Source organism: Anarrhichthys ocellatus, unplaced genomic scaffold (genome assembly GCF_004355925.1).
Source record: "Anarrhichthys ocellatus isolate YVR2014 unplaced genomic scaffold, GSC_Weel_1.0 scaffold64, whole genome shotgun sequence".
Classification (NCBI taxonomy): domain Eukaryota; kingdom Metazoa; phylum Chordata; class Actinopteri; order Perciformes; family Anarhichadidae; genus Anarrhichthys; species Anarrhichthys ocellatus.
Genome location: NW_022280094.1, coordinates 1768308 through 1781506, shown reverse-complemented (window position 1 = coordinate 1781506; position 13199 = coordinate 1768308). Strand labels below are relative to the sequence as shown.

General features: G+C 43.3%; 1 protein-coding gene across 2 annotated transcripts in view; it reads left to right on the top strand.

Annotated features, from left to right (window-relative positions):
- Positions 1-39: 39 nt before the first annotated feature.
- The window catches only part of LOC116397241 (breast carcinoma-amplified sequence 3-like), a 55608-nt gene continuing 42448 nt past the window's right edge, over positions 40-13199 (top strand). For both annotated transcript variants that reach the window (XM_031872503.1, XM_031872504.1), the window contains exons 1-2: positions 40-1023; positions 6070-6163. In XM_031872503.1, coding sequence (XP_031728363.1) covers positions 874-1023; positions 6070-6163 — 244 coding nt within the window. In that variant the 5' untranslated portion in view covers positions 40-873. The remainder of the gene's footprint in view (positions 1024-6069; positions 6164-13199) is intronic.

Below are 13199 nucleotides of genomic sequence, written 5' to 3'. Positions count from 1 at the left end.
GTGTGTGTGTGTGTGTGTGTGTGTGTGTGTGTGTGTGTGTGTGTGTGAGAGAGAGAGAGAGAGTGTTCAAGTGTTTTTGTCAGCCATCAGACACGGTCTGCCTCCACCCCCACCGGCAGATCAATAGCCCCTGTTTGGACTACCACTAAGAACTCCACAACTGCAGTGATTAGAAAACACATTAGTGTTGATCAATTAGGAGCCAAACGCCTCACTTAATAATTGATGGCTCTTCTGGCATTTTACATACACATACACACACACGCAGGCGTCCACACGCACACACAGGCAGCAGACACTGTTAGTGTGCCTGGCCGAGTGGCGAAGAGACAGTGGGTGATCCTCAGACCCAACAAACGCAAGGCGCCATGCTGTATTGACAGGGCCGCCTAGTCTGAATGCCTGATTAGGCTCTCCGGGGCCCCTTTGGCGCTTACACACACACAGTCACACGGATTGGACTCCATTAGACAAAGACAGTGTAGTAGGTGAGATAGACTCCACTTAAGCAGCACTATCCATTTCCCTCAATCGAGCCACAGAGGTGTGTTTGAGCCAGACACCCTGGCTGGGCCTTAAGCGGACACAGAGGAGCCACACACACACAAGTGTCTCCTGCGACCACAGCGCTACAAGTTATCAGCAGGCATCTAGTGAACATGATGCATGCATGCACACACACACACACACACGCACACACTGCACTTACACCCATGCATCTTCATTGCCCGCAAAGGCCTAAAGCTAAGTGAACTAGAGAATACAGTGTATTTCATAGAATACTGGAAATGTAAACATCAGGCGTTGGATTTTTAAGCTCTGACTTCGTCTGTTTTCTTTGTTTCCTTCCAGACCTTGAAGACAGGCCTGACTATGGTGGGTAAAGTTGTCACCCAGTTGGCTGGCACAATACCAGCAGGCACTCCGGATGAGGAGGTCACACCTCACAGTGCGAGTCGCCGCAGCCCCCACAACCCCGGCGTGGTCACCATCATTGACACACACAGTGTTGGCGAAGGACAGGTCAGTCCAGTTGTTCTGCTTTTCTTTGTTATTGCTCATGTTTTAATAAAGTCTTTACAAACTCTCACACAACGTGTGCAGTATAATCCCAGTCTCATGTATTTAGTGGTATGCTTAGTATTTCCCAAGCACATGCATTTTTGCCAAAATCCTAATAATTAAAATGACTCCGCCACTCCTTCTGGTGTATGAGCGTTGTGAGTCCATGCATTAGAATGTAGTGGCAGAAACGTTTTTGCCATGGAGGCAGCGAGTAAAACTGAGTTTTCTCAATAATACAAGATAACACGTGTCGAGTAAACGATATACAAATGGTTATTTTGTGGGTGAAGTGTTTCTGTAATTCTTGATTGGGGGTTTTATTAAAAGGGTGTTCGGATCAAATTGGGGAACTTTGTCTTCCATTTTTTTCTCCTTACTTGTCTAATGTAAGCAGTGCAGACATGTTCGTGTTGTAGTGAAATAAAATCATCTACAGCACACATTGGAAATGTACAACATAGTCACGTAAACACACTTAGTGCTGTTGGATTTGATAACGTATTGGTCCGTAGTTGTGTTTATGTTTTTGTAAATTAGCTTTGAATCTTTTAATCCTGATTGATTATTTTTAATAAGTTCACAACCTTGCTTTTTGTTTTTAAATCAAAAATGCTGTTTAACACCTGCCTCCATTTACTGGAAATGGCAACTGCTGCAACATTTACCTTCCAATAATTTACAGACAAATGCTTCATCCAAAAGTCTATGAATGACATTCTTATTCACTTTTGCTTGGCCATAAATGAATATGTTATGAGGACAAGGTAATATGTAATGCAGAAATGATAGGGTAAAACAACTATTCCAATTCAAATGCAGTCCTTTCAGATTTTTACATCGCCTAGTCTAAAGATGATCAAGAAAGGGAAAACGTGGAGGCTGTGAAGTTGTTGAAGAAATCCCTTAAATGTGGTTCTTAGTGATTTACAGCCACCACGGGCAGAGGCCTGGCCACTATCAGTATCTAGAGCGGATGTGAGAGAATAGGAGTAAAGCTGCTGGGCCTGATGTCATCCCAAGCCGAGTACTAAGAACATGTGCCAACCAGCTAGTCGACGTTGATATTCACAACATATCACTGTCACAGGAGTGTTCCCACCTGCTTCAAGACCATCGTCCCTGTACCTAACAGGTCTGCAGTTTCTAACTTAAATGATTACCGCCCTGTGGCACTCGCCCCCATTCTGATGCAGTGCTTTGAGAAAGTGGTTCTCCAGCACATCCAAAACAACCTCCCAGCCAGCCCTAACTCTCAACCAGTTTGTATACAGAGCCAACAGATCCACAAAGGATGGCGTCTCCACTGACTCCACACTCAGCCCTCACTCATTTGGAAAACAACAACACCTACATCAGAATGTTGTTTGTTTATTTCAGCTCAACATCCAACACATTCTCACCCATCAAACTGATTGGAGAAGTTAGCACTCTTGGCTTGAGTATCTCACTCTGCAACTGGTTATAGGACTTCCTCACAAATAGACCAGACAGTATGGATTGGCGAACACACCTCCTCTGCTCTAATGTTGAACATCGGAGCCCCCCAGGGCTGTGTGCTCAGCCCCCTCCTGTTCACGCTGTACACCAAGACTGCAATCCTCATCATGTAGAGAACTCTGCTGTATCAACAGTAGTAAAACCAAGGAGCTGATTGGTGATTTTAGGAAAAAGGAGGCAAAGACACCCCCCCCCCCCCCCTCCCTGTCTACATCAATGGAGCGGATGAACAGATTTAGGTTCCTGGAAATCACAGTAAACCTCGCAAGGTCATCAGGTATCTCCATCCTGGTCAAAAAAGAGATCAGAAACAGCTGTATTTTCCAAAGAAAACGTATGAAGGCAAAAATCCTGTGCCAAGTTCTTGTTAACTTCTACAGTGGAGCAATAGCAATCATCCTGGCTGGAAGCATTACAAACTGGCATGGGATGTGGCACCAATTTGTTCTTGGCTTTTTGCCGCTCTCTCTTGTCATGTGTGACCCAGGTAAACATAACCTTGGCCTCTGCGGCTTGGTGGGAAACAGAAAAATCTCCAAGGTTGTCTTTTTTACACTTGGGCCCATTCACCTAACCCTGCACAACTCGCTGGAAGGTGTGACTTGGACTTGCTGCATATTTTACCAGCCAAGCTTTTAGCCACAGCCCTGTCTTTTTTAGCAGCCCTGGTAGGAGACGCTCTGTAAACAGTCAGCTGTTGGTCTGTAATCCTAGAGGAAGCTCAAGGCTGAGCGAGTGCACACGTCAAATAAGGTCTTAACATTCAATTTAGCTGTTTTTATTGGGGGGGTGAGTGAGAAGTTTCTGGCCATGTATATTTTTACTTTTAACATTTTTTCTCACCAAATTACTGTTGTCAAAGGGTGGGCCTTAAACAACAGTATGTATTTTTACAATATTGATATCACGAAATTTCACCACTTTGGCAAGCAGTCATCAAAATGCTGAAGAAAGTTATTGTAAAATATCTGCACGATTGTACTAGTTATTTGTTTCACTAGATTTTTCTGAGCTTTCGCACCATGAATAAAGGCATTAACCAATCACGTTGTGCAGATTGGACATATTCAAAATGTACAGTATAGTGTACAACAGGGAGGCTCTATAGTCAGAAATATGATAGCAAACTTTATTACTGCTTTCAACCTTGACAAAGTCAGCGCATACAAGATCCACTCTTTCCCTTCTTACCTTTCACAATAAAAGCCTTAAACATATACAGTACACCGATTCTGGTCCACCATAACCCGGGACCTCAAGTGGGAGCTTAACATCAGCTCCATCACTAAGAAGGCTCAGCAGGGGATGTACTTGATGCACCTGAGGCAGCTAAAGAAGTTCAACCTGCCAAAAACAATGACGGTTCACTTCTTCACTGCCATAATTGAGTCCATCTTCTCCTCCTCCATCACCATCTGGTATAATGCAGCCACTGCCGAGGACTAGGTCAAACTGCAGTGTCATTTGTTCTGCTGAGAAGGTGATTGACTGCAATCTGCCGTCCATCAGAACCAAAACCTCACGCCACAAAAACCGTTTCTTCCCAACTACAGTCTGGCTCATCAACAAGGACCGGGATCCCAATGACTGGACTCTTGGGTCCCCATAACAATTATTTACACATCCATGCACAACTGTACACTTTAAGTGAACACTTAAATAGCAGACTCATTTAACTTCTCTTATGTTATTTGTTTGTTTATCATATTCTATTGTAAATTAAAAACGAATGTTTTTTGAATTATGTCTTTATACTATTTTACTGTGTTTATTGTTATAAACCAGTCACCAAGTCAAATGAATTGGACGTGCAAACATACTTGGCAATAAACCGTTTGTGATTCTGATATTCCACATGGGTCTAACCCTGGTTATGGTTTAAACCATGCCAGTTGCCTTCAGAAGGATCTGCCTTGAACATGTAAAGAAATGCTAAAAGCTTTTATCCCCTTAACCATGATTGATCACACTGCAGTAGCTGTCACATTTTTAATGAGGCGTGTTTGCATACATAGTACAGTTTGTCAGTGATGTAGCCACCACACACGCATTCACCGCCTCCTCCGTCTCTCTTACACATGGACTGTAGCCGCCCTGTAGCCAGTGTGTTGTCTTATAAGCTGGACCTAAGCCTTCAGAAGCAGGCCTGGACTATGTCACCAGCCGACACACTGTAACCGTACACTGGCCATAAACACTGACTAGGCCTGGCCAGCAGGGAGCGGAGGAGAAATGGACGACGAAGGGGGAGGAGTGGGAGGCAGGGCGGGCAGTACAGAGTGAATTATGATCGGGGTTGGGCTGTTATTTTTGGTGAATTGGGAAAAGGCAGGTAAATGATAGACGGGTTCCTGTGTTAGTGTGGCGGTCCAGGATATTCCCATGTCTTGCAGGCTTTGAAATGCGTTATTTGGAACAGCAGCCTCATAACACACATGCAGACACTCTCCCCTGTGTACTGGGCTCGGTTCTCTGGAGGACACTCTTGTTTCAAAGGGCTCCAGCAGGATTCCCTCACAGAACAACACTGTCTGCCGGCATCGTAATAAAAGTGATCTGCTTCATGTCACCAGCCTCTTTCTTTCTTTGTATTCTCCCCTCCCTTTTTCCTTTTTTCCCCCTGCTTATTTTCTTGCTTGTAGTCTGAGACGAAAGCCCTTTAGTTTTTCGAAGCTGTTTCTTGTTTGGACTAGTTCCTATTTAAAATGCTCAGCCAGCCTCCCTGACATCGTTAATGCAACACTGCGGCCAAATGCAACCCTGTCTCACGCACACACACTTGTGCACAACGTGGCCCCATGTCTGGTCTTATTTCTAATCTCTCTTCATGACTAAAGGGATTTTCTGCCAGCTCCTGGTCCTGGCTCAGCCTTTGTTCGATTCGTCCCCGTCTCGACAATAGACTTCATACAGAGATTTAGGAGCAGCCTCTAGTTGTGCAAAGTGACTCATTTTCTAACTTTCAGAAGTAGCAAGCCAAACCCAGATTTGACGCCAGTTGCTGCCTGTTTACGGGAAAACCCGGCCGCTGTCATGGGGTATTGTCAAAGCCACATGTGAAAAGCCACATTATCGGCAAAGTAAATTTGTCCATACTCTTGTCTGTTGTTGGGCCATACCCCGTCCACACTGGTCTCAGTACAGCCTCTTACTGAAGCACCAGCACTGATCAAATATAGCTGTGACTAAATGGTTCTTCATTTCTTTGATGCAGAACAAACAGAGCGATTTTGAACAACTGTTTGTCTTTTTTATTGCCTATCAGGTAATAGGTTCATTATTTTCTATCCACAAGAGGGCAATGACACATTCAGAAAGGAGCTCGACCTCCAGCTATTTCACTGTGGGGTGATGTCAAAGAACACTGCTGAGTGTGGTGATGATATCACACCAAACCAACATGTGGAGAGAAATCCTAGAGCAGGGGAAAGTCCCGCTCTGGGTTCAATGTTCTTATTGTTATAAAATGATTTTGAGTTTCTGTGTGTGTGTGTATATATACTCCAGGTCTTGGTGAGTGAGGACTCGGACGGAGAAGGAGTGGTGGCTCACTTCCCAGCTCATGACAAACCCATATCCTGTATGCAATTCAACCCCAGTGGTAAGACACACTTTTACTCGCACACACGCACACATTTTTTATTTTTTTTGAGGAAAGAGCTGGAGTGCTCTATGCAAGTTGGGAAGACATAGGAAGCAGGAGAGAGATTACACATCCATGCAAGTGTAACATGGTGTGTGATTGGCTCACATGAGGCCTCATCCAGTCACCCAAATGCATTCATAGTGTGTGTATTCATTTTGGATTATACACAATGAACAGGTGTGTAACTTGAGTTTCCCCAACACATGCCTTTACACCAACCTTAAGTGGCAGATGCTGATATCTCCATAGAAGCATATATCTCCTTCCAACCACTCTGTGTAACGAGTATCTCTATTCCAAAACGTTCAAACATGATTAGCTCCAAACCTACAAAATCAGCCTAAAAACAGAAGAAAATCAGAAACCATTGCATGAGAATCTATGGAGCAGAGCCGGACCGTTGTTGGACCCTGGTGCGAGCTGGCTGATGCTACGCTACGATTGGCCAGTCTGCATTTGTGGGGCGGGACTTAGCAAAGGGTCTATTGGAAGGTTTTCTTCACCCATTTCTACAACTGTTAAACTGGGATCTGTGCGGTGTCATTCAATAGACATGCAGCTTCTCAAGTGACTACCGGTCAAAAATGTAAGATATTATTATTATTTAGATATACCTTTTTTACGATGTATTTTAAAGTGAATGAATCGGTGTGCTGAACACTCCTTTCACACCATAGTGTTTTAGTCCGGCATCTCTTTTTCCACTCTCTTAGCAATGCTGACCCCAAACATAAAGGGACAGTAGGTGCTTTGTAAGTGTGAACAGGCTACCTCGTCAGTCTGTGTGTGAGCTTGTGTATGTTCCTGTTACTCCTGTGGTGTGTGTGTGTGTGTGTGTGTGTGCGTGTTCGCGTTCACTTATTTTATGCTGTGTGTGTGCGAATGTGCAGTTAATAAAGGAGCCGCTGAGAGATGACTCTCACCCCATGACCTCCAAGCCCCAAGAATCCTTCACTTACCTCGACTTATGACTAAACTCAGCAGCTCTGTCTGAGCAGGATCAGGAGGATATTGCAGACAAAGGCAGACAGGCTGTCAAGACCCCACCTACTCCCACCTTCACCTCCCCAAAAATCACATAGAGAAAGAACACAACCCAGCTTAGTTCAGCTAATGGCACTATTACCTGCTTTAAAGTACAACAACAAAAGAGACATGTTTTACGCTTCTGCGATGCCGCCGTGCGTCGGGACGGCTAGTCATAGTATGACTATTTTTGATACCGATGCCTTCAATTCAATACCAATAACACAATGATTCTATTTTTGATGCTTTGTGTGAATGAAAACCTCAGAGCCTAATGAGTAGACCCACTATGTTTCTATGAATACATGTCTCTACTGTTTGTAAAATTGTTTATTAACATTCAGTTTTCTTGAAATGACATTGTGAAAGAGGTGTTATGTTAAAGCAAAACCAAAATGTTTGCAACGTCAAAAGAAAATATAAATCAAACAGATTCTACCATACTACCAAATTCTGAAATCAAATTGAACTCTTACAAGTTTTTTCTTTTTTTATATATATTCATCAGTTGCTTTTCCAAATATATATTGTCAATTTTCAAAATTCACACGAACCACGCTTCACATTGAAAGAGTGGTTCATGTATTAGATCCACTTTATTAAAAAAGGTGACTAGCTAACCAGTTGGGCGCGCTCACATGCACTAACGTGCTCGCACGGCTGGGCCGGCTGTGTAAATGACAGACATAGAACCTGGGTTTTCAACACACGCACAGAGGGAGAGAGACTTCATTCTCTGCTCAGGTTGAGATTACTCAAATAGCTGTTTGCTGCTGTATTCACTCTCTGAATTTAGAATTCAGCAGCTTTAATTTGTTGCTGGCCGAATGGCGAGGCTCACACAGTCGCTTTAAAGCTTGGTGAATCCCTCTTAGGGTGGTGTGTTGCAGGTACAGTCATTAACCCAAACAGTTTCCAAAACATTTGATAACCAGTGACCAGCTGTTGCCAAACTAGCCAACATGAGTTGTAGGAAACATTAAACAGCAGGAGCCAGTGAAGCTGAATTTGTGCAGCGCAAACTTTAAATTACAGCCATTACACATTTGGAACATGAAGTAAATCATGTTCACAAAGTTTCTAACAAACCGTTTCATTTGTTGCGGACGTGAACACAAGTAACCAGCGATGTAGATGTTAAAGGTCACTATGCTATGTCAGGTTCTTGAGGTTTCTATGGTCACTTTCATTTTAATACAAATGTGTGATTTGTGTTCTGTCTTTTTCAAACCTTTTACTCCGTTAACATCAAAGCTAGGTTTCCACAGAGCTGCACCCTCAGCAGAGCTGCACAGTAGACCTGGTAGTAAGTTTCAGTGTTCATACTGAATCTCCGTCAGCCTTTCCACAGCGAACCGTCAACTTTAAAATTCCAAACACACTTTTAATCTTTCGGACTGTGAGCCGAATCTAAAGAGCAGATACATGTTACAAATACAACTGAAGACAGCACCAGAAGTGTCTGCAAAATACACAGATTTCTCCTTTTGCCCATTTTAATCCGGGCGTGTAATGAGATTTGGACGTGTCTCCACACAAGAGTAGAAACTCCTCTTTTACACTGCTGTGACTGCAGGACTCCTTTCATTCGTGTTTATTCTTTTATTCTTTTTCATTTCTGAGCTGCCTGCTGTGGACCGTCCCATAATGAGAGGCCTCTTAATTTGATCAGAGCCCAAATCCTGAGTGACGTGTTCATTGGTCTGGCTTGAAGTGAACTCTTTCCAAGGATTTAGGGGAAGTGGCTTTTACTGAACTACCTTGCTGGGCCTTCTAAGGCTCCCTTAGTGGTCGAGCTCAACATGGTAGAAAAAAAGAAAGGTATAGATTTAGCAGGAAACAATGATATGATTCAAACAGAGCATGGAAAGCCCTGAAGTTTTGGCCGGGAAGAGTTATGTAAGAAACCCCAGTGGCTTGTGTGTTTTGGAGGCTCTACAGAGGGCGGGTCGGTGGCCGCCAGCTCTTGGTGTGCCGGCTGGCGCTTTGCGGCACTTCGGTCGATCTGTGGATCTATTCCTAGTGGTGTAATTAGAGGGACGCAGATGAAGTGCAGTGGCAAAGCGCTTTCTTTAACAGCTGCAATGTGTGTGTGCTTGTTTTCTTTCACGTCTCGTCCTCTTCACCCCTGCTTAACGATCCTTGACTTGATTATTAGGTACGATGCCAAGGTCAAAATACACTCCTGTTTTGATGGCAGAGATACTGTCCGACATCTTGTGCATTACTTTTGAGTGTGACTGGCACTAGATGGAGTGATTGATCCAGCAACCATGCAAGGATCAAGTGTTCCACATGCAGTGGTGGGAGAAGTATTCAGACCATTTACATAGTAAAAGTAGCAACACCACCATGTATATAACATATTCAGAGGTTTTAGTCCTACATTTCAAACTTTACTTAGTTCAAATTAAAGTCAATGGAAAAATGTACTTCGATATCAAAACAAAAAACATTCATTATGAAGAGCAGCTCATTTCAGAGCTAATTTATATACATAACTACTTATGTTTTGAGAAGAAATAAGCTAACGTTTTATATGATGGTTGTTTCTTACAGTAGTTTATTTGGTCAGTAGTCCGTGTGAGTTAAATACGTTGGTAGGAAGAGGGTTCAAGAGTACTGTTGGGCATGGATGTTCCACATCTCAAGCTAGTAGTTCAACTGAATGAGTGCGTTATCGTGCTGCCTGTACGGAGACATGAATGACTCATATATATTGTATTTAAACTAGATGCAGTATACCTCCACCTTTGTGCTGTGAAGCATCTCTTGCATTACCTTCTTCAGTCTCATAAAACACTGGCACAGAATCAGAAGTTGATTTTTGTGCAGCCGTTCAAATGTTCTGAATATGGAAGTTGTGAATACCCCATCAAAGCCAGGAGTAATGGCAGATGAATCAAGACTGAGCCTCTCCCCACACGGAACTGTCCCATAAACCATGCCCCTGGTTTAGTAACAGGACGGTCTAATGAATAGCCTGGCCCGCCGAGCCTGAACATTGAGGCAGCTGTGCCGTGAAGGCAGCTCTCCATGGTGTAATAACTCTGTCTCTCCATCCTACTGATGTGTGAAGGAAACCAGGCCGTCGCCGACAAACCCTGGACCCACACGCACATGTTGAACACGAGGGGGAACTCCCACACGCAGGCAGCTTCGCTCGGCCACACATTTATAGCCACACGTTTAGCATGAATTGAGTTGTGTCTTCACACCAAGATAGTAATTAGCACTCACAGCTGGCTCTGATGTGATTTACAACAGCTACTCTGCAGGGCTCTCCCAGTATTGTCACTGGTTGTATTTCCCATTCTGAATTCTTCTTAGACTGCTGTACTGTTGGGTAATGGTTTAACAGTGATTACAAGTTGATAGTGGCAGTCTTTGTTAAAGAAGTTGTCAAAGCCAGGGCTGGTGCCTCAGCTATATTTCCCAAAAGAAGTTAGTGCTTTTCTGTGCTGTCCAAGTGTCCATGCTATCAGAGGCATGAGGGTCCATAACTTACTTACTCTAGACATTCAGAGCATTAATATAGCAGCACACAACTATTTTCTATGTAAAGATGTTGTGGAGTATTATCTACCTGATAAGAGAATGAAGTCATCTTCACTCTGTGTGTGTGTTTGTGTGTGTGTTGTAATCTTTTCTATGCTTTGTTTACATAGTTGGGCTGGCTGTGCGCGTCTTTGAGTGCATGTGAGCTTGCCCCACCCACGGCCTCCGCTTTGCACCGCTGTCAAACGGCGGTTACAGCTGATACAGCTCAGCCGTCGCCATGTGGAGGCAATAGATCGTCTCTGACTTTCGTTTGGAGCACATTTAAACCATGTATTGGCCTTTCATCTTTTTGCTGTCGCAATAACGTAGTCAATATCAAATGGTTCTGCAGTACAGAGCCGAGCGCTCTCTGAAGTAATTGTAGAAATGACTTGCTGCTAGAGATGAGGAACACCAGTGCTTTGCCCTAATGTTTTTCAAATAGTATTTGTGTGAATCTGAAGATTTGGTCAAGGCACCTGTGATCAAGCACTGCTAGTAGGATAGCGTGTCCTGTACTTGAATAGGTTTTATGGACACATTTTAGCCATATTGGTGAAATCTTGCTCACAACGGTCCATTCACCTGTCGACTAAAAACAATTCAATAATCCAAACAGAACATCTCAACAACAACAAGAAGAGGTAAACTCAGAATACATTTCCTGAGTGAAACCAGCACTGACCTGGAGTGATGAATAGCTCTGGAGGTTTTGCTGTCTAACTCTGGTTATCATAAAGGCCACTACATTTATGAAATGCTCATGAAAAGGCAGTCACAACAAAGACACACCGTAATCCAAAAGGTGATAATATCCATCCAATGAGAGCGAGAAACATCAAATACATACTTTTCCACATTTTAACGACAATGGATATTGAACGCGGATTACTTTTTGTAGTTCAGTGTAACAAAGTAGAGATGAGGCTTCAGGAAAACATGAATGTAAAATAGAGAAGAGCATTCATCTCTGTGAGTGGTTGCATGGCCAGAGCTAAAGAGAGTGCTTGGGTTGGCCAGTGGCTGTGACTCAGGGTCTATGGAAAGCTTGGCTGAGAAAGACTCCCCCAGCTCCCCCTTTGCCCGACCCTCACCAACACACCAGACACCTCAGCAGTGTGGAGTCATTCCCTGCCCACACAGCGGTAACACGGCGGTCATTGTAACCTTTTTACCGTATGTGTGTAGGTGGGTGGCTTTGTAGGGATGAGGTGAGTTGCAAGTTTGAACTGGCTGCAGCGGCCATGCAAAGGAATTACAGAGAGCTGGACTGAATATCTTCATTTACTATTTAAAATTTTAATTTTAATTTTCTGTAGACAAATTCAATTTATTGTAACATATTTTGACTCAAAGTGTAAAAGCTTCCATTGGCCCACAAGGCGTGTGATGTTTACTACACCCCAAAATACAAAGGTGTTGCATAGAACAAATAACTAGCTGACTATATCAACAGTGAATACAAGCAGAAAGACCAGTAGCCACTAGAATCAAAGAGTTCATCCCCAAAGCCACCTGGAATAGTGAGGCGGCGGTAGAACATTTAAATGCTACTATTGTTAAAATTAATACAATATCATACAATATTAATAGCATATTTCCTGAGAAGCATACATTACAGTAGCTCAACAAACTATACTACATTCCGGTGAGGATTTAAACTTATTTATGCAAGCAATATACAAAAGCCAAAATGTAAAATATTGCAGCCGACATGTGGAGATGGTCAGGTTACACATTGGAACTCGAGCAGTAAGATCCTGTTGCTACTGCTTTCTGTTCCTCTGCGACCTCTTGCCGTTGCATCTCCTGCATATTGCAAACTGACAGAGCGGACATGCCGCTTTTACTATTCTGTCCTCATCAAATATTCCATTTTCAGACTAGACAGATCCAGTCCAAAAAGAGCTGAGGGTGGAATAGTTTTTCACTGGATTCCTTTTGGTGTAATTGAACCAACTGTTAACTGAAACAGAGTCGTACAGTGGAATAAATCTTACAGTGAATTGTCCGATAGTGTTTGGGCCTTTGTTTCCCTCAGACGCACAGGGAACCGGGCTTTTATTTCAAGCAGGCTTATATTAGAGAGAGGCCAATAGTTCTAATTCCCACTGTCTGAAAGGTTAGTCTGGTAACAAAGCTGAAGTGCCTGAGGAGCACATTGCCACCACACATCCTTCTTTCATAGATACCAGTCATTTATAAATGGTGACCACACCCCCAGCTATCATTGGAAAACAAGCGTTTATTTAAACATTGACTGTATATGAATACATTCCAATCGTTCATTTAAATGCTGCTATTCTCACGGTACTTTGTACTATGCTACTACTAACACTCTCAGTACTAAGAATGCTGACAGGACCTCACACCCTGTTCGGTCTCAATTAGCTTAACTGAAGTATTCAACAATTCTCCATGAAAA